The sequence below is a fragment of the Carcharodon carcharias genome, chromosome 16, assembly GCF_017639515.1.
Source record: "Carcharodon carcharias isolate sCarCar2 chromosome 16, sCarCar2.pri, whole genome shotgun sequence".
Lineage (NCBI taxonomy): Eukaryota > Metazoa > Chordata > Chondrichthyes > Lamniformes > Lamnidae > Carcharodon > Carcharodon carcharias.
In genome coordinates, this window is record NC_054482.1 from 9,084,764 (window position 1) to 9,107,088 (window position 22,325).

The following is a 22,325-nucleotide window of genomic DNA, read 5'->3' on the forward strand; positions in this document are numbered from 1 at the left end:
CTTTATCAACTTCAAAGATTTCAGTACTTTAACCTCAGACCTTTGTGTTCCTGTACTCACTTTAAAATCATACCATTGACTTCTCCGCATCCTTCCGTTCTAGTGTAGAAAATGTGACAGCCAATTTACGTACAGCAATGTCTTTAGCAATGAGATAACCAGAAAATCTGCTTTAACCACCGTGGCCAGGACAGCAGAAAGAACGAGACACGGTTGCCATTATCTACTATATGAGCAGTTTTTCTTTGATCTATATTCTGCTTTGTCTGTAGAATTCAACATTATTTGGTTTTATATGCATTCTTGATGGATCCTCTTCAAACATGACATTCATCAACTCTAATTATAAGTAGAGCTCATTTTAGATATTTTATCCTCTTATGAGAAATTTGAATATTCTGCGCTTAAGGATGCTACCGAAGATTACCTTTCTGGAAACCACAAAATAGTATCAAGCTGGCTTTTTTTTGGTACTATTTAACCAGATCTGCAGCATTCATCTTTCATTGTATGTTTGGAATTGCAACCTTAAAACTGATGTACATTGCTTTTTAAATAACCATCCATCCTCACTCACCAGTCATTTGGATGTTTTATTTTATCTCAATGGGAAGACATATGATAAATTGTATAACGTAGTAAAACTATGAACAGGATATTTATTTTTACATGGGAAAATGTAATCACAAAACAACATTGTTAAATTCTACATGGCGTTCTTCATAAATCTAAACAAAACACCACAGCTGCTATTCCAGAGGAATATCTGTGCCCCTAGCCTAGCCATTTTTTCCAGTTCAGAGAGACATTGGAACAAATAAATACATTAATGAACCTATTTGCATTTGAGAAATTTAATGTAACGTTAACTTTATATTAGAATTTTAAACACAGCTTGAGGGAGCTTTGGATTTGGTGGTCTGGGTGTTGCCCAGGTGAGAAGTGCAACTGGGAAATAACGATTAGGAGATTTGGACAAGGCAGGAATAGAGGGAGAGCAACAGGGCATTGGAAATTGAGAGAAAAGAGTTGCCCAAGGGAGACTGGGGAAAACGAGTTGAGACGGTAATTGGTCAGGGGAATGGGGCTTGAGATTAAGAGCAAGGAGTCTGGATAATGAAGTTGGCACTGAGAGGCACAGCCACTAAAAAGATGTGTGATGCATGGGAACTACTTGATTGGGTAAATTGTATTAGATTGTGATTGGGTAAATTGTATTAGATTGCTTCCACAAGGAGACAGACAGAATTCTCACGCACTCAAGGAATTTGCACACCCGTATTTTACATCACAAGCTCTGTTCACCACTGTCCATGTTGGGTTCGCAGAGGAAGAGCAGTACAAAAGCTGCAGCCCCACATCCTCAGGGCAACAAACTCCACAAACAACTCTGGAGCTGCTGCTTCAATTGGTATCTCAATTTCCAATAGCTTAACAATGGAATGAGGGATGCTGGCCGTGAGGGCTTATCTTTCTAAATTAATTTTAAATTTAAAAAATTGCATTTATACAGCTTTCATCACCCTTAGGATGACCCAAAACACTTTACATCAAATTTACTGCTTTCTGAAGTGTAATCATTGCTGTATTGTCAGAAATACAGCAGCTAATTTGCATAACACCCAACAAAATGATGAAATAGTTACCACAATCTGTTTTTTTATGATATAGTTTGATGATGACACCGAGAAGGAACTTCCAAAGTGCTGCACTGAAGTGTCAGCCTGGAATAATGTAAAATCTCTGCAGTGGGATTTTAACCCTCAACCTTCTGACCTCAAAAGCATTTGCTAATTCTTACCATGTAAGTAATGCTGCATACCATGTGCTTGCCCAAGAAAAAGCTGCATCATCAAAACCATATTGTGAAGGAGAATTTCTTGAAGAACTGCAAGGCAAGAATCCTGCAGAAATAGTGGGGTGTATATCTAAGTACAACAGAACTCAGGGCCTCATGTTAATAAGGGGAGCTGTGGTACTTGGCACACTCCAAAGGTAGCACACCAAACACTGGGCTTCAAATTTGGGCCTAATGCAGCACAAGTCCTAGAAGGTGGAAAGGGCAGGAAGGCCTTGTAGCCTGCAGCAGTGCTGAAGAGGACAGGGTGGGGAAGATGCACTTTTCCTACTGCACTGTTAAGGACTGCCATTTAGGCTGCAATAAAACTGAAAAAGATAGTCAGAGCTAGTACAGAATATGCTTATAGTGCTTTACACATTTTTCAGAAAGTAGCTGACTGAATGCAGATTTCAAGCAGCCACTAGCAATGCCCAAAATAGTGAGGACCAATAGGGCAGTAGATATAGCACCAGCCCAAATTAAATGCAAGACCTCAAGGCTAGAAATTGGTACACATTGTCACCAAGAAACTGGCAAAACAAATACCAATTTCTAGGTGTCCAAGTAACGTCTGCTGAACATGATCCCCACCAAGTATCAGATGAAGCATACTGTATGAGTTTGACACCTCTGCCCCAAGAGCAGCAGCAGGGAACTCTTTTTCTACCTGTGAAGCAAATATCTGACTGCTACTCTATCTTCTGAAAGGAACAATTCTGAGCTATACAACTGAATTACAGCACCTGAAACATTTGTGCATTTGAAGGAATGATTGAACTTGTACTTGAAAAAGGTGGTCCTACAATTAGGAAGCGTTGACTGAATTTAAGCCTTGAACAAGAGGGGTTATGTGCTAAAGTACTAAAATCTTTACTCACTTGTGGGGTCTGCTTAAATGAAGAGTTTCAAAAATAGCTTAAATAAAAGGGACCACCTTAGAATTAAATATATACAGCAGTTTCTTGCAGAACATCTATGTTCAGACATTGGGGCTCCTAATCTGACATTTATAAAGAGAAAAAATACAGCAAAGTGAGATCAGCTGCAGAGTTTAAGAGACTTAGAAAATAGTATGGGTCAGGACATGAATGGCTGTTTCCTTGCCCTACATTTGTAGAAGCAGCTACATAATACTCTTTTGCATTTACCAGGGGAGTTTAAGCAATATATTTTAAGTAAAAAGGTCAAGTACAATTACATTTAATTTTTAAAGCTCTATGTGAGGTCTGTTTTGGATGATATTAAATCACTGATTCAACTTTTTTCTAAGGACAATTAATTTTGGCCAATGTGACTTTCTGTAAACATGGGGCATGCATTAGGAACCCTATAGGTACCATATTGCCCTTAGGGTTTTTTTTTTGTACTTAAATGGTACTGAGTATTTGCTCCTTAATGTTAACATTCTGAAAACTTTCTTCATAAGGTGTACTTCCTAATGCCACGAACCACTCGGTTGCTGTAACTCATGGAAGAAACGTTGAAGCCCATGCGCAAGCTCTGGCAGTAGCTTTTTTTTTAAAAAAAGGCACGCTCTATAACGGATACATAATTATAAATAAATAATTATACTCAGCTGAACCAGTCTTCCAATAAAATTATGTGCTGGATCTGAAGAATGAGGAATAGCAGATCTCCGGGAGCTTAGGGAATACAATAAAAAAATTGAGGCCTTAAACAATTATGGGTTAAGCAGTTTACCAAATGACATCGTTTTGATAATTAATTTAAATAAAATAAATGACTAACACAAAGGGCAATCATTTGTGTGGTGACTGCCTAAATGTGAAAAACTGACAGCATGTGAAGCAGCTGACAAAAATTCATTTATACAACAGATCAGATTTTCTGCGTATTCATCCTCTCACTCAGAAAAAAATTACAGCTATTTTTATAGACCAATTTGGTATACATTTCTTCAGCACTAGCACCTAAAATAAAATTCTCAATGAGAACTGAAAACAATTGTTCAGTCTTGCTGATCCCAAATGTCTAAAAAATTACCTAAAATGTCTAATTCTATAACCATTTACCATACTCTCAAATCCCAATGTTTAGATAATAGATTTTACATTTAAAATTGGCTTTTATGCCCTTACATTTTTTGGAATCGCCTGCATAAATTGCATCACACATCTATGCATGCAATATTAGGAAGTGTTTCTGGAAGTTATATAAAAACAGCTCATGGTTAACAGCATTCCCAACTTGAAGTCACCTCATCAATATTCCCCTTTAGCAACTGTGGAAAGTATCTGTATATAACAGGCTAGGGAATTATTATGTGGGTTATTTATATTTTTGAACTTGGAGGAGCTTTTCATTTACATAAACATTTAGGTACCGTTAGATTTATAGGCGTGTTACCACTAAAACACCTTAGGGCAAGTACATACCAGCAATTTTTGTTTTAGCCAACTTGCAAAATACCTCTTATGAGGTGGAATAATTTGAAATCCTGCTCTTTATTTGATTCTACTGTCACTGATTGGTATTAGTACATTGGGTAAATTTAGATATCTGTTTTTCAAAAAGTAAACTCTAAAATGGTAAGTTTTCTTTACAAGATCAGCAAGCTTCTATCAATGTTATAATGAAAGTTTTAGGTATACCACAATCGACAGAGATCTTCCCTGATCCAAATGAATCCTAGGAACCAAGAACAGATTGGTTCAACCATTAAAACTCTTTCACACGACAATGCCAAAGAACAGTTAAAATGCATCAATGTATTCCTCCAATGTATACCAAAATGTACACCGGTTTTATAAAAATGTATTTTAAGTTTGAAATTATTATATTTAATCCAATAAGACTTAAAAATTGAACAGATCCATGCTGAAGGTCAAATTACGGAGCTCAACGTGTTCTGAATCTTATCAAAACAAAACGAACACATTAAATTAGTCAAGCTACAAGACAAAAGTGCATGACTTAAAGTATGCCTCGCAAGGGATTCACCGCTTAAGCAAAACACCATAATAAGCAGCTGATTGTATTTTCCTTATTCACATATTGAAATCTAGTATATTTCCAATACTGCTTCTGGATTTTTTTTTAAATTTAGCTATCTCCATGTAGAATATTTGCACGAGTGCCATGCAGAGAAACACCAAATTTGGTGTTCCTCAATTTAACTTCTCCCAAATAAGATGCCATCATCCACTTTTTTCCTCAAAGATTTGCAATGTTTCATATTAAATAAATAGAAACTAAAAACCAGTACAATGCTGTTGAATTTAGGAATATCTACTACAGGGCACTATATGTCAGATATAAATGCTATCAGTGTATTAACACAACAGTTTTAAGTACTGGCAGTTTATTGCCCATCATACAAAATGAACCAACATGGCAGTTGTGCCAATGATTAAAACTCTCAGAACATATGTACATAGTATACTTGCAAAAACATTATTTCAAACAAAAACAAATTCTGTATCAACTACATTGTACAGCATAAAGTTGGTCTTGGATTACAATGGTAAGTTGAACAGCCGGTTACCAAAGGCACTTCCTACAAACAGGAAATATCATCTGCAGGCTACAGGAATTTGAAGACGTGTTTATCCTAGCCATAGCATAATTCAATTTTTAAAAAAAGAAAAATGTTCAAAAGCAAAACAATTTATTCACTGTACAATTAGAGATTTACGTAATATTTCAGTCATCGTCAGTGGTATTGCCTTGCAACACTCCTTCTGCAATGCTTTTGTCATCTCTTTCTGTACTGAGACTTCTGTGGCTTGGTTTGCTCGAATGGTCCTTACCATCACTGTGACTTTGTTTGTGAGATCGCTCTTTGCTTCGACTGCGTTTGCGAGCTTTCTCTTTGCTATGGCTACGCTGCTTCTTTATCCGTTCACCATCATTCTCATCAGTCCTTTCTCTGCTAATACTTCTTTTGTTTGATTTTTCTTTATGTTCATTTCGGTGTTTAGATTTCTCTTTACTTTTGCTCCTACTACGTTTGCTGACACGACCCCTGCCAGGACTACTGCTTCTATGTCTTTTCTCTCTGCTCCTGCTTCGACTATGCCTTTTATCTTTTTTTGAATCCTTTTTATCATCCTTATGCCTCTTTTCATCTTTTTCTCTTCTTTCTTCCTTACGTTTTCTGTCTTCTGCCTTTGATTGGCTTCTTTTATCCCGGTCTCTAGGTCTCTCTGACTCTTTCTCAATATTTCTTTCTCTATCTCGATCACTCACTCTTTCTTTGTCTTTCTCATAATCTTTTTCTCGCCTTCTACTTCTTTCATTTTCCTTCTCCCTCTCTTTATCTCTATCCTTTTTATCGCTCTTTTTATCTCTGCTTCGACTTCTGTGATGGTCTCTGCTTCTGCTTCGCCTGCGGTCCAGGCCTCTATCTGTGCTTCTAGATTTATGTCTATCCTTCTCACTTCGCTCTCTGTCTTTAATTTGCTCTCGTTCCCTTTTCTGTCGTTCTCTTTCTCTTTCTAATTCCTTGTCAAAACCAAAAGATCCATGGCCTTCTCTATGACGACTTCTGCTTCTAGATCGCCTAGGAGATTTGCGTGGAGTAAGGGATCTTCTTGGTGACCTGAAAGACAAGTCAACAAATTGCCATAAAATTCTAAATGCTTTAAAAATAGCATTTTAAATCTACGTTGTGTCATTTAAATAATCCAAATGCATTACCTCGAATGTCTACGCTCTGAAAGGCGCTCTGGCTCTTCCATACTATCCTTCCCATCCTTTTTGGCAATTTTCCTTGGTCGAGTTTTGAGATACTGGTCCAAATTCTTTTGAACAGGAACTGGGATTCTTGGAAATAAGGTAGAGAACCATTCCAGTTTAGTAAGGAAAGAACGGATCATCTCTCCTATTGTCATGACACATCCCCCTCCAGCCTTTACATCTAGCTCCTGAAAAACACAATAAGAGCATACTATTGGTAAAACAGATTTTTCACCCTGCACATTTTGTGTCAGCATGTGAAATATTCACAAAACCCCAGCTTTTTGTTTAAAAAGAACGTACTACCTTTGATGTAAACTACTCATTTTCACATGCAGTTCTACCTGCAAAACTTTCAAGCCTATCCCAAAATTAATGTTGATGCCTGTAATAAAATGGTTAAAAAATTAGACTGTTCCTATTGAAACTCTTTAATACCACTAACCACTTAGGCAAACTGTTTTGCATGTATCTGCAAAATAAACCATTTCTCCTAGGACTGACATAGTAAAACCCCCTCAATATTTGATCTAAAGCTGAATTTTAATCATCCTGCTTGGAAAAACCTCCCACAACCAATCTCTTCAAAACCAGAAAGGCTTTTTAAACAAATTACTTAGTGCACCAGCAACGCAAATTGATTAACATTTATGTAGCTACAAGGATTATAACTAAATTTGAAAACTGTCGACAAGCCGTTCAATTTTCTTCTTGTATTTTGTGATCCTCACTGTACTTAACATTAAAACAACTTTTTGAAGCAATAGCAAACCAACTGCCATGAAGCAGTGAGGTATTATCAATTAACATTCAATATAATATATTTTGAAACTGTATAGTCCACAATGACCGTTGTCTTTGGAAAAGGGTCATTACCGCATGATTGCCTCCTTGCCATGCCCTCTCACAGCTCAGGACATGTTAGTCAGCTATTGTCAGTTTCCACCTACAGTGCAAGCACACAGGAAAATCAGATTTTATTAGGCTAGAAAAACAAAAAAGACAGTCTAAACATAAAATAAGCGCTTGCACTCACACACATTAATCAATAGTGTTGCTCAGCTACATTTCCAAATTCACCTGCTGCCCAATGAAGATCTAAAGAAGAAAACAGGGCAATTAGCTTAAATGCTGGCAGTCTCAGAGCTTTATTAAACTCAGGCTCAAATCTAAAGTTTTGATGGAGACAAATATAATCACAGCCAGAAAGGCAGCTTCATGTGGTAAGTGTACTTCAGTGTGCTACTCAAAGCACATTCAGTACTACCAACTCACTGTGTATAGATGAAATGCAAAAAAAAAATCAAACCAGAAAATTAAAAAATATATAGTATGAAAAATCATGTTCGTTTTAATGCATTACAAATATTTTTGCTGGCATGAATGGGTACAGTTTAAAAGGTCTGTGGTAGGGATGGAAATATTAATTAAATATGAAAGCTGAAGTCAAAGTTATAAGGGTCAATTGAACTCAACATCCTTTATCACTGCATTTATCTAAATCATGGAAATGCCATTTATATTCCAAAAATGGGCAGTAGCAGCACTTCATCACTACTAGAAGCTGATCAACAGTCCCTATTATGTCCTCCTTCCTTTTCCCCCAAAAAATTTAACAACCGTATAAATTTAACTGGATATATTATCAGCGTGGGTTTAATGTGCGTTTATTTTAAAGTTTCCTAATGCAGCTGAAAATAAAATTATTACAAAAGCAACCAAATCAAGATTTTAAATTAATAACTTTAGGTCGCAGCAAAGAATAACTTTGAACATAAGTAGGAAAAGATTCAGTTCAGATCTTAAGTAATCCATTTGCTATATGTTAAATATAGAAACTTGAGGCATGTAAATTCAAAGATCAAGTTTCTTTCAGATATTTCATGGAAAGACAGAGATTGCACCAGAACAAGATACCATGTTCCATTTATTGTTTCTGTTCATAATAGCGTCTTGCAATATTTTGTTTCTGTTACATAGCTTGCAGTTGTTAGGGATGGGAAATGAGTTGAATAAATCAAGATTTATTCATTGTTTCACATAGCCACCACTGACCTCTGATAATCACGGTTCAAAACTTTATATTATTAATATGATTCTTCAGGAGTTGAAACAAAATTATAAACTTTTTCTTTAGAAAATGCAATTATGCTCAATATTAGATGCCAACATACCTCATGAAAACAGGATTGCTACTATTTCTTGGCATAATGGTAATCTGCACTCAATTTTTTGTAGCCTATCAAGTTAACAAATGAATTTGCATAAAATGTAAAGGCAGTATAAATCTTGGTGTGCAACATAAAATAGCACTTTTTTGTGCAGAGCAAATAATTTGAATTCACCAAGCTTAAGACTTACTTTGGCAAAAAGCTATCCAGTAAAACATTAAATGATGACGCATTCAGTCTCCAAACCAGACTCTGAATCTGCTTTACAATCAAAACTTTCTAAGTATCATAAGGTAAAATAAATATGACTGAATAGTTAAGTACAAATTGAAAGAAGTTAACAATCTGGTAGTTGTTGATGACAAAGGCAGCGTTTATAAAGATTTGAGTTACGCCCATTGCTCTTCACCATCTTTAGTAATAAACTGAATGAATGCATCATAGTATTACGTAGGGTATATGGCACAGAAACAGACTATTTGGCCCAACCAGTCCATGGCAGTGTTTACACTCCTTCGATCCTGCTCCCATCTTTTCTCATCCAAATCAACCACTGTAACCATCTATTCCATTATCCCTCATATGCACTCTATCAAAACCTTTCGTAATTTTTAAAGACTTCAACTAGTCACGCCTCAGTCTTCTTTCTTCAAGAGAGAAGAGACCCAGTGTATTTCCTGATACGTACACCTGAACATTTTTGGTATCATTCTTTCTGGTAAATCTTCTCTGTACCCTTTCCATATATATCCTTTTATAATATGGCGACCAGAACTGCATGTAGTGCTCTTAGGTCTAACCAAGTTTCTTCACACGTTTAGAATAATATTCACTTCTTTTCAATTTTGATTGCAATGGCACAAGTTTTTAGGTGTACAACAATGCATGTATGGGTCTTAAGGTGAAAATAATAGACAGCAGGAGGACCTTGATACAATGGGTAACGACCCTGTTCCTGTCAATGTTAAAAGACATCTGACAAGTGCAGCAAGCACGTAGAAGGTCTGGGCCAGACTGCATCCAGGATAGTGTAAAAGCAAAATACTGCGGATGCTGGAAATCTTAAACACAAACAAAAGTAGCTGGAAAAACTCAGCAGGTCTGACAGCATCTGTGGAGAGGAAGACAGAGTTAACGTTTCAAACGTTAACCCTGTCTTCCTCTCCACAGATACTGTCAGACCTGCTGAGTTTTTCCAGCTATTTTTGTTTTTGTTCCAGGATAGTGTATCTAGTTTTGGTTCACTCACACAATAGGGACACTAAGACCTTGGGAAAACTTCAGGAAGATTCCTAGACTGATAACCAGTTTAATGGCAGTTGGCTTATGGCAGACCAAGGCAGCTGGTGCCTTTTACATTGAAATTTATGCTTTGCTAATGTCATTCAAATAAGGATGAACTATTTGAAGTAGATGAGGCAGGGTGGATTAGGGGGTATTAAATTTAAGTTACAAAAGCATACAATGATCTTAAAGAGGAGTCCTCACTCAGTTAAACAAAATACTTTTACTTGTGTTATGTTTTTCACAACCTCAGGACATCCCAATGTGCTTTACAGCTAACAGAGTACTTTTTGAAGTGCAATCACTATTGTAAAGTAAGGAAGAGCAGGAGCCAAATTGCGGAGAGTGAAGCCCCACCAATTGCAATGAGATACATGAGCAGATAATCTGTTTTAGTGACATTGGCCAGGATAAAAGAGAACGCCCTGCTCTTCTTATATGTCACCTGAGAAAAACAGAGCTTCCATTTAACGCTTCATTCTAAAGGCAGGACATCCAATGGCAGCACTCCATAGTATAATATTGAAGTGTCAGCCTTGATTATGTACTCAGATCTCTAGGGTAGGGCATGAACCCATAACCTTTTCAATCAATGACAAGAATGCTACCGTTAAGAAAAAGTTAGTTGCACAGCAGTACTTTTCACTGTCAAACTGTGGTTAGGTTGCTGGCATCCACAGACAGCCCATATGGTCTACTCCTGCTTCTTGTTCTTGTCTAAGTGCGGTTTTGCTGTAGGCATGCTAAAGAGAGCTGGTTGAGCATCTAAGAATGATAAACATTTCTACATACAAATTGCAGCTGCTTTACCAGTCACTGTGATGGCTTGGAACTAGCTTAATTTTTAAAGAGGGATTTCCCAGTTTCTCCCCAAATTGGTATATGGGTTTGTCTCTATGCAAGCAACCGTTGGGAGTAGAAAGAGCTAGAAGTGGCAATGTGCAAGTTACACTATGCCAGGGCAGGTTCAATGCCCTGTCCTTTTTTTTTTTGCATGTTATTAAGTATCTGTGTACCCAAAAAGAACCACATCTTGGATGGGACTGTATTTAGTGGTAACTGTACCCAGGTGGTTACAATATAACATACACATTTGCAGTACAAAGAACTATATAACAGCAGCTAAGATCTCCCTCTTATTCCTGTAAAAAAAATTAAACTGGACAAGGGCACAACAGTGTCTAACATACATCAATAGAAGTTAGCAAATAAAGGGTGGGGAAAGGCTAAGGTTCATTGAACCTGCCCTGGCATGGTGTAACTTGCACATTGCCACCTCTAGCTCTTTTCACTCCCAGCAGTTGTTTGCACAGAGACAAACCCATATACCAATTTGGAGAGAAACTGGTCAGTTACTTTGAATTCAAATTTGCAGGATTCCAGGATAGAAGATCAGTGGTTTGGGAGGTCCACTAATAACATTGTACTTGATTCTAAATGTGATTAGTCAATTCATCAAAAAATTCTTGAAGTCGCAGCATCCAAGACAATATGAACAAAATACAATTAGGCTGTGCATAATTATCATGGCAACTAGAAAACAGATTTAAAATGTTGTTCCTCACAGATAAATACAAATATTTACACCTAAAAATTAGTGAGATTCAATGCATAGAAGTAAGATTTGTCTTTCTAAAATTAATTTAAACACCAATTCTTACTCCACTATGCCCAAAAGACAATGAAAAGCACAATCCTTGCCAACATACCTCTTCATCATCTAAAAAAGGTTCATACCAATCCCACAAATCAGCTGGGGGCTGTGTGTACCTTTAAAATAAAAAAAATTCAAGATGTTACGAATATACAGCGCAAATAAATATCACTACTTGCATATTAAATCTTTTATATTGCAATTTTAATTTCTGCAGATCTGAGCTACACCGACCTCCTGACATAACTCTTCAATTTGTAGCCTCAGATGAAACCATGTTATATCAGATGTCAGGCAACACAATTGAACTAGCAAATTCATTGTGCATGCATAAGACTGTCAAATTCAGAATATCCATTTTTACCAGAGCAAGGCAGCGGGTGCCTATTTCCTTATGCAGATAATGGCAGGAGGGGGCACACATGGTTAGCTACGTTTTTTCAATGTAAGTGCACCTTTAAGAACACTCTTCTCAAAATCACGTTTCTTTTGACATATTAGTTTTCACACTGAATTATAGCATATGCAAAGGTTCTGATCACCTTACATATCAAGTGCAAAGACTCTCCTGAAGTGTTCAAAGCTAAAAGTCAACTGAATTAATCACTACATCAACAGCAATGGCTAGCCTGAGTGACAGCTCAGCTAAGAATCATTCAGAACCAATCTAGAGACCCCTACTACCAAACTCAGTACTTTCAGTTTGCAACGTCTAGATCCCAGCTTCTGGTGAAACGTTACTTCACTAATAAAGTCACAAGAAACTCCTTCACAACAGAAAATAATTCCTACATCACAAGCATTTTAAATGGAATCCTGTCTAGAGTACCATTTAGCCAACTGTGTTTTTAAAGTACATTAGTAACTAGTACTGTATTACATTTAGCAGTATACGGTCTGACATCTTAACACAAACATCTGTTTATAATTCTGAAGTGAATTAATGTATTATATCTAAGCATAGTGAGTTGCTTGCAACTTGGGTAGAGTATCAGCATTTCTAGGCTGGTTTCTAATGGTTTGATTCTATTCAGTGACCCCTTTCACCATTGCCTGCCTCAGATGCCGCCAATTAATGGTAAAATGGTTAAAATTAACTTAATAGTTGACAAAAGTAATGCGAATGTAATCAGGCTTTACAATATCTGTATTTTAATGATTGCATATAAAAAAAGCTGACATACCGTATATACATGAAGCCTAAACCTCGGATGTACGGAGAGTCAGTATGTGTTATTAGGCCCATCACTTGTTTACGAGTTAACTTCAGGGTAAACAGCTTGTACAGTAGGCAAAAGGCAGTGGAAACAATGCCTCCAGTTCCAACACCCCGTACCTGAAATAAAAAATCAAAGAGAATTTTGTACAAGTGCTTACATAGGATTGTATTAGTCATTTTTTTCTAGAGAAAACATACATGGATCAGAAGCAAGGAGACAGAGATTGACCTGATATCAAGACAGTATTTGAGTGTGCTAAATGGCAATTAACAATTGTGCTCCACAAGTACTAAGCAATGACCACCTCCAATAAGAGAGTCTTACCATTTTCATTTATCATTCAATGTCATTACTGCTGAATTACCACACCATCAACATTGTGTGACCCTGTATACCCTACTAGCTCAATCGGCATACTATGTGACTGCTAATCTCAAGGTTGCAGGTTCAAGCCCCGATTTTGCTTGGCCTAAATAGCCAAGTGGTTATGGTACTGGGTTTGTAACCCCAATATCAAGAGTTCAAATCTCACAATGGCAAACTATGAAACTTCATCTGAAACAGATGGAAACGGGACCTCCCCCTGCAAGAAGGTCATCAACATTGTGTGGGTTATCACTCACCAGAAATTTAACTGGACCAGCGCATAAATGCTGTGGCTACAAGAACAGAGCAAAGGCTGGATACTCTACACTTATTGACTTATCTTCAGACTTCCCAAAGCCTCCTCACCACTTACAAGCACAAGTCAGGAGCATAATAGAATATGTGCCACTTGCCTGATGAGGACAGATCCAGCAATATTCAAAAAGCTCAACAGTATCCAGGAAAAAGCAGTCCACTTGATTTGCATCCAAGCCACCACCTTAAATACTAATTCAGTCCACCACTGACACACCATTGCAGTTGTGTGCCATCTACAAGATGCGCTGCAGCAACTTAACAAGACTTCTTTGAAAGCACTTCCCAAACCCTATCACTTAGAAGGGCAAGGGCAGCAGGCGAATGGGAGTACGATCATCTCCAGGTCACCCATCATCCTGATTGAAAATATATCACCGCTCCTTCATTGTCGCTGGGTCAAAATCCTGGAACACCCCCCCACCCTGCGTTCTACGGGAGTTCCTGCACTATACAGACAGTGATTCACAAAGGCAGTTCACCACTGCATTCTCAATGGTGATTAGTGATGGGTAATAAATGCTGCTCTTGCCAGCAACGCCCACACCCCGTGAATGTATGAAATAAAATTCTCCTATTGTGCAAATGATCTGACGATAGGCCTTAACGTTAACTCTTTCTCCCTCCAAAGATGCTGCCGTCCCTTAGTATTTTCAGCATTTTTTCTGTTTCATTCTAGGAAGTAATTCCTTCATGCAAGTTATCCTTTATTTATTTGATGCCCTTCAACTTACTTTATTTTTGCTACGAAGAACGGGATCTGACAAATCTGGGTATCTATTCTCTGCTAAAGGAATTGCTACTATGGGAGCTAGTAGGAGCATTCGCACTGCCAATTTTGAGGGGCTTGGGTTTTCTCCCACTTTTCTATTCCTCCACACAGCAGCACAGCAGGGAAAAACCAAAGCCATGCCAAAAGCATCAGAAAATGTTCAAAGCTTCAAAGTCATTTTGGGAAAGGAAGTGGTTGAAAGAAGTCAATGAAATATTTTTACAGGTTCCAAACACTTGAAGTTGATTTTCTTGAATAGGACAATTGCGAGCTTTGGATGCAAATCGATGATTTCCTAGGTTACCTTTCTTGTGCACACATTCTTTGCTTCACTTCACTTGCTTCACTAGTTATTTGCCCTAATGAATTCTCTACACTGAGTGGAATTGGAAGGAACCAGTCAAGTAAATATTCTGCAAATTAGCAGCAACTTGCCAATTTATAACAAATACCTATGCTATGGACGAGAGAGGATACTGCTAAAATTGTTGGTAACTTAATCAGAGGACAACAAAATAAAGCAGATGCTTAACTAATTGTGCCTCCTTACTTGCTAACTCCATCACTTGATATGCTGACAACACATTGTGCAGAGGTAAGTCGTTCCAAAGGGCAATTATGTGAAATCTGGGAGCATGATAAATGTGATAGATAGCAGTTTTAATACCTTGAAGAACAATAGATGAAAGGAACTTTACATGTAGGTAGGAGTGATATTACAGTTAGTCAGTCCAAGTCAAAGAAAAACAAATAAAATTTACGTCCATATACACAATAGCTTCATAAACCATACATTCATGAGAATCAACTTTTTTTTTAAAAGAAGTTTATTTTAAAAAAGAAAAAATTCATATCTGTAGACAACTAGAGGACACTGCTTTGAAGAAGGTAAGCTTTTCAGAGGGTATAAGAACCACTTAAATCAGATTGGACTGAGAAAGACAATTGGGAAACATCTAAACTAATTGAAACAACTGTCCAATCTTATTAAACAAGAGGCCAGAGTACCATGGCAATGCCAAGATCTAATTTAGATCAAATTAAAGGAAAAAAGATAGTTGATACAAAGGAGTCCATATAGTGCAGGGCAGGGGTGGGAGAGGTGAAACAGCAGACGTGTAATATTTTATCAGGGCAAACAGGCATTAACCCAATGCCAGCAGAACAAGTGCACCAATATAGCGAGTGGCAGAGTCAAACTAAAATTGCATGCAAGAAAGGAACACATCAGCTTTTTCATCATCAATAATACTGCGGATATAAATAAATTAGCTGAAATTCAGTTAAATAGCTGCAAAAAATTCGAAAAGGAGCAGTAATAACTTGGGCGCATTTGGTCTCATGTTGATCCTTAATGGCTTTAAAGACAACAGGCTCAGCAAGATGAACTTGGGAATAAATTAGAAGTGCTATAGAGATGCAAGAAGAGAGAGAGACCCCAGTGTAATTGTGCACAATTCTTTGAAGATAGTAGGACAGGTTAACAATGCAATTAATAAAGCATATGGTATCCTGGGCTTTTATAAATAGAGACAGAGAGTACAAGAGCTAGATGGTTATGCTAAACATACATAAACACTAGTTTGGCCCTGGTGGAGTATTGTGCCCAACTGTGGACAGCTCAATCTGGGATACACATTAAGGATTTGGAGAATGTATAAAAGGGATTTACTAGAATTGTTACTGTGATGAGGGATTAGCATTATGTGGACTGGGGAAGGTGGGGTTGTTCTCCTTAGAATAGTGAAGGCCAATGGAAGATTTGATAGAGCTCTTTAAAATCATGTAGGGTTTAGATAAAAGTAGAGGAACAGTTTCCAGTAGCTGAAAGGTCAATAATCAGAGGGTACAGATTTATGAAAGGCAAAAGAACAAGCAACAAGTGATCAGGATTTGGAATGCATCATCTGTTAGGATAAAGATTCAACAGTAGCCTTCAAAATGGAATTGCATAAATACTTGAAGGATAAAACATTGCAAGGACATGGGTTAAGAGTGGGGCAGTGGTACTAACTGGATTGTGTTTTGAAAAAGCCAGTGCAGGGTCAAGGGGCCAAATGGTCTCATTCTGTGCTGTGCTATTCTATGACTCCAAGGGATTTCAAGTACCCAACCTTTAAGCAGATTAAGGAAGGAAGACAACCAAGGATAGAGAGAAGCAAGACAGAAATGTCTGTTGATACAATCAATGATTGGCTCCTCACTAATTCATTGCTGCACAACAGTGGCTTCACTTCAAAATTACTTTGTTAGCTGTAAAGAGATTTGGGGTGTCCTGCGATCATAAGCACTATATAGATGTAAGTTTTTTAAACTCAGCAATACTCGGGAAATAATTTACTGGACTGGGTCCTTAGCAGTGACCACAAGTGCAGCCATGTTTGGAATATGATATGCAGTTAAGGTACCAAATATGGCTGTTGATATAGTGTCTCCAGACAGGGCGATGTTCATGAGCCACAAATATCAGTGTAGAGAAAATATAATTGAGTTTTTATAATTATGAAATTAATAAAACCTATCTAGCTGAATAGGTTAGAGATGGATAAAATTGAACTAGGAGAGGCAATTGTAAAATATGTAAACAAAGAATTTTGGTTAAATTTGGGAAAGCTTTTCTTTACATGTACTTTCATTGACCCTAGATTGCTGAAACTTGCTACAAGTTTGGAATTCTTCAATTCTAAACATTCAGCTTTGGCTTAGTGGTAGCAGGCTTAACCTCCAAATCAGATGTTTGTGGTCAGAGACTTTCAGCACTTAACCTAGAATGACACTACAGGTAGTACTGCACTGTTGGAGATGCTGTCTTTGGAATAAAACATTAAAGCTGTAATATAAGGGTCTGGCATATACAGGGTTAATGTTAAACCGAGTGCATTACTGCCACACAGTGATGTAAGAAGGCACATGACCCTGATTCAGGGGTCAGCATGCTGTTAAGTAGAGACATTTATAGACCCAGCATGGAGACAGCTCCTAGTTTGTACCCTTTACTGTACATGTGTAAATGGTTCTAGTAGTCAATAAAGGCTTTATCACCCTGTTGAAGACTAAAGGATTCTTTAAGACATAGCATTCTGAAACCAATATTCTCTAGACATGGTGGAAACAGTGGGATCAAAACTCAGACCTCGCTAAAATGCTGAGATGAGCTGAAATGCTGGAAACCTAAGCAAAGCCAACAAAGCTTTCTGACCTGAAAGAAGCTCCCAAAAGAAACAGAGGACGCAGAAGAAACAAATCAGCTGAAAATGCTCCAGGGAAAGGCCTGGAAGCTGAAGGCAGAATTTTTGCTGCAGAAGGCTCCAATGAATCTCCTTTGGAAGTCCAGCTTCAGAGAACAGAACCTGCAAGGGTGAGCTAAATATTTTTAAAATTCCAGGCTGCAACAAGTCCTGAAAACCCTTTAAGTAATTCAGTGTCAGGCCGTTTGAAAGAAACCCGATCCCCGAAAGCACGTCAGGGGAAAAAAATGAACAGGGGGAAAAATAATTAAATACTTCAGGAACACCACAAGTGTCCAGCTTGGATAAAAGCAAGCAAAAGCTACAATTCGACCATCGCATTGCTTGAGAAAGTAAAACTGAACAAAATTCAGCAGGAAGCCAATCCAGGTAGCCATTTTTAAACAAGAAATTCCAAGAAGCATATCATTGCCATTTTGTGGAGCCTGCCAATCCAACAAGTGAGGGAAATCCCTTTGTCTTAGTGAAGGGTGACGCCATCTTGAAATCCAGTAAAAGCTCCAGAGAAAGATTTAGAAACTGAAGGCAGAGCAAGAATGCGCTTTCCAATATAATTCTCTAAGTGGCCCAAACTTCTTGCTTTGCAGATTTGCTGCAGAATTAAAAAGTTTGAAAAAAAAGGAAGTGCAACCGGAGTCCACTGAAACCTGACAATCATAGGAAGCAGTGGGAAGAAAAAAATGGTTACTGCACATCCATTCTTAAAAGGATGTCTACATTTAAAGTTGTGACTGCAGAAAATATTAAATGAGCATGGATCTACATTCTAACCTACCAGATCCGTTTGGACTCATCCCAGGGCCAAACTCAATGAAAAATTTGTGTCCTCAAGACGGGAATTTTTAAGTTATTAGACTGCATCAGATCTAAGCACAAAATCTAAAGAAGTCCAGATTAATACCCTTTTCACGCTCGCTTGGTGAACTTACTGATGAAGTAATCCTAATGCAGTGCTTGGATAAGTCCTCAACCAGCTACTATGAAATATTAAATGCCTTTGACAAATATTTTAATCTTCAAATGGAGGAGCATGCAGAGCTGAAAATGAAGGATAGAAACCCCCCCCCCACCAAAGCAACAAAAGGGGTAAATTTGATCGTCAATCAAGTCATACAAGGGCGCCAGAAAGGCTAGAACCTTCCAGAAATCCCAAAGGTATACCATTTTGGAAATCCTGACATGTGTCCAGAACTGTACCAGATAGCAGTGAATGACAAGGACCTTTCACGTGTTACGAGGATTTCTCAGGTCAGAATTTGTTCCTCTGCAAAGTTACAAAGTGAACCAAAAGGAATTTAATGCCACTCTGAGAGAACTGAAGAAACAGATGGCAGAGAAGACTCAGGAATGTTCTATGTTCTGGGAGGGGGCCAAGAGGCGCAAGAATAAACCGCAGCACTGAAGAAAACAGTTGCACATTTGGAAGGAACCTTGGAACAACATTACATTTCCTAAGAGATATACAAAGAAATGAAAGCCAAGAACATAGAATGGCAAGTGAAGGTAGAAGTTGTCACAAAAGAGCGTAAGCTGTTTCAAAAATAACTGGCAAAGAGTGCAATTACAGAACGCGAGCTTAAGGATAGCACAGAGGAATTATATACTCTGCCAAGGAAAAATTGTTCAGTGTAGAGAATCAACTTTCACACATGGAAGATGAGTTTAAGGAAAAATGAGAATTAATCAGAATACTGGAGTGTCACTCACAAAAGTAGAACACTTGAAAGAGGACTTGAAATGATGAACTTGTACAGACAAATTCAACAAAGGTAGATCTTCAACTAAAACTTGAGGAACTTCAAGCATCAGACAACTCTAGCAAACCTAGCGAAAAATGCCTGGAACAGGAGAAGGAATTGCTGAAGAATCAGAACAGTTGCTTGAATGCAGAATTAATAACCAAAACTGATTAAACTGTTGAACTCCGATGCAACCCAAACAACATGATTGACGAGATGTGTAATATAGCAGAGCAAATCCAAACTTTGAAAGCAGGTAAGGAGAATTGGGAGAAACACATTGAGGATCTAGCGAATGAACTGAAAGAGTATAAACAGCAATCAGTGACCAAGAAAGAAACATTGTGAACTGAATGCCCAGCTGAAGTTGTCAAACTGATACAAGAATTCTGCTGATAACTCAGACGAGATAACTCAACTTACCACAGCAGCTCCTGAGCTGAAAAGATTCGTAAACTCGCAAAAACAACTGGAAAAGAAGTAATCAAAAATTTGGCTAAAATTGTGAAACAGGTGGGAATGAAGGTTCCATTGTTGAAATATGAACATCCATATTCATCGAGACATCCCACACGCTGAAGGGAGAGAAAGCAACAAGGAGACGAGCACAATGTCCGTCCACCCTGCAAGAAATGAGCTAGAATCACAGCAACCACTGATCAACGCAATAGCCAAGCCGACTAAGTGCAGTTCAGCACAAAGGAATGGAAGGAAAGAATGAAAGCATATCAGATGCCAGCTCAGCCTCCAAGCCAACAGGAAAAACCAGCAATGACAGCCTACCACTCCTCCGACAGAACTGCGAATGAGATATGGAAAGGTTATAAGGGCTGCAGACTGCCTAAACTTTTAAATTCAAGGACTTGAAGGGAGAGATGGTGTAGTGCGAATGTAGTAACTCTTTTGAGTACAAACCCTTTTCCATCTGTTTTTTCAGATGAAGTTACATTGTTTCATAGTTTGTCATTGTGAGATATGAACTCTTGATCTTGGGGTTACAAACCCAGTACTATAACCACTTGGCTATTTAGGCCAAGCAAGTGCGAATGTAGTAATTGCGCTAACGCGGTAACAGTGCTAATGTACCAAAAGTGATAATGCAGCAAGTGTAAATGTATGGGACTGATAACAATGTAAAACATGAAATAAACTAGTATAACTCTAAATTATGTTTTAACAAATTTAACTGCAGTCCTTAAATGCACTGTTGCCTCCCAAATCTACGGTCATCTTTACTGGAACTCCACATCTGAATCCCTCTAATTAGGATTCCTCCCCGCCACAGTACCAAAGCAACTCTTATCAAAGTTATAAATGGCAACTTACATGACTGTGACAATGGTAAACTATCCCTCCTCATCCTTCTCTACCTGCCTGCAGCCTTTGACACAGCTGACCAGGCCACCCCCTCCCAATGCCTTCTAAATTAGCAGCCTGCTTGACTGACATCCATTACTGGATAAGCAGAAATTTCTTCCAACTAAATAATGGGAAGGCAAAATTATTGCCTTCAGTCCCCTCCACATTTTTTCATTCCCTGGCCACCAGCTCCATCCCTCTCCCTGGCAACTGCCCAAGACATGCCTCCGGTCATACATTTGTGCTATCAAAGTCTATTTCCACCTCCCAATATTACCTGACACCACCCCGCCTCAGCTCATCTGCTGTTGAAACCCTCATCCATGCTTTTGTTACCACTAGACTTGACTACCCCAATAAATCAGGCCAACCTTCCTTGTTTGAACTTGTTATCCAAAACTCTGGAGCCCGTGTCCTAACTCACACCAAGTCGGGCTCAACCATCACCCCTGTGCTTAATAACCGACAGTGGCTGTGGAAAGAAACAGTTAACATTTCATCAGGTCACCTCAATCTGAAACGTTAATTCTGTTTCTCTCCACAGATGCTGCCTGACCTGCTGAGTATTCCCAGCATTTTTTGTTTTTACTTCAGATTTCCAGAAGCTACAATATTTTGCTTTTGTATTAGTAACCTACAGTGATTCCTGGCTAAGCAAAGTTTTGATTTTAAAATTCTCATCCTTGTTTACAAAACCTTTCATGGCCTCACTTCCTCCCTTTTTCTTTTAATCTCTCCAGTCCTACAACCTCCAAGAAATCGGTGTTCCTCCAATTCTGGCCTCTCACACATCCCGGATTTTAAACTACAGCATCATTGGATGCCTCTGGCTACCAAGGTTCTAAGCTCTGGAATCCCCTCCCTAAGCCTCTCCACCCCTCTTTCCTACTTAAATATGCTTACTAAAACCTACCTCCGACCAAGCTTTTGGTCTTTTGCACTAATATTTCCTTAAATGGTTCAAAGGTACATTTTGCTTAAATGTGAAGCGTATCAAAACTTTTTACATTAAAGGTGCTATTTAATTACAAATTGTTGTTGATGTTGCAGTAGGAATAAACTGTGAGCTTTCGTGGTAAGCTTTTCCTTATGGTAAACTTATCGGACATTGTCAAACATAATTACGCATTCAACTACTCTTTTACATACGTACACACCACAAGCAAATTTCTAGTAGCACTGATGTTAATTAAAGCTGTGCCATCTTAGAAGGGTAGGGACATGCTATGTAAAATAACACTTTTATGTATATGTCCCTTTAAGGGTAGGCCATATAATTGCCCTGCATTCTTAAACTGAAGTGGGTTCAACTAATCACAAAAGGAGAACCCTAGGTGACTGACTGACAAGTCAATTAAGAAGTTACAGATATTTTAAAACTTCTGTTTGTGATCAGAAGGAGCTGACAAACGCTTTTCTTAAAATTGTTTTCCAGAAGAATAAGAGTAGGTTGCAGATTACCAGAACTAGGGGACACAATTTAAAAATAAGGGGTCTCCTATTTAAGATGGAGATGAGAATTTTTTTTCCTCTAAGGTGGTCATGAATCTTTGGAACACTCTTCCCCAGACAGCAGCAGAGGCAGGAGCAATGAATATTTTTAAGACAGGGGTAAGTAGATTCTTGACTAACAAGAGGGCCAAAGGTTTTCAGGGGTAG

At 38.1% G+C, this 22,325-nt stretch overlaps 1 protein-coding gene across 1 annotated transcript in view; it reads right to left on the reverse strand.

Moving 5' to 3' along the window:
- Positions 1-580: 580 nt before the first annotated feature.
- prpf38b (pre-mRNA processing factor 38B) overlaps positions 581-22,325 on the reverse strand; it is a 30,971-nt gene continuing 9,226 nt past the window's right edge. The window contains exons 3-6 of the mRNA XM_041208288.1: positions 12,832-12,983; positions 11,703-11,763; positions 6,500-6,726; positions 581-6,401 (exon numbers count right to left, since the gene is read on the reverse strand). Of these exons, the coding sequence (XP_041064222.1) occupies positions 5,504-6,401; positions 6,500-6,726; positions 11,703-11,763; positions 12,832-12,983 (1,338 nt within the window). The 3' untranslated portion in view covers positions 581-5,503. The remainder of the gene's footprint in view (positions 6,402-6,499; positions 6,727-11,702; positions 11,764-12,831; positions 12,984-22,325) is intronic.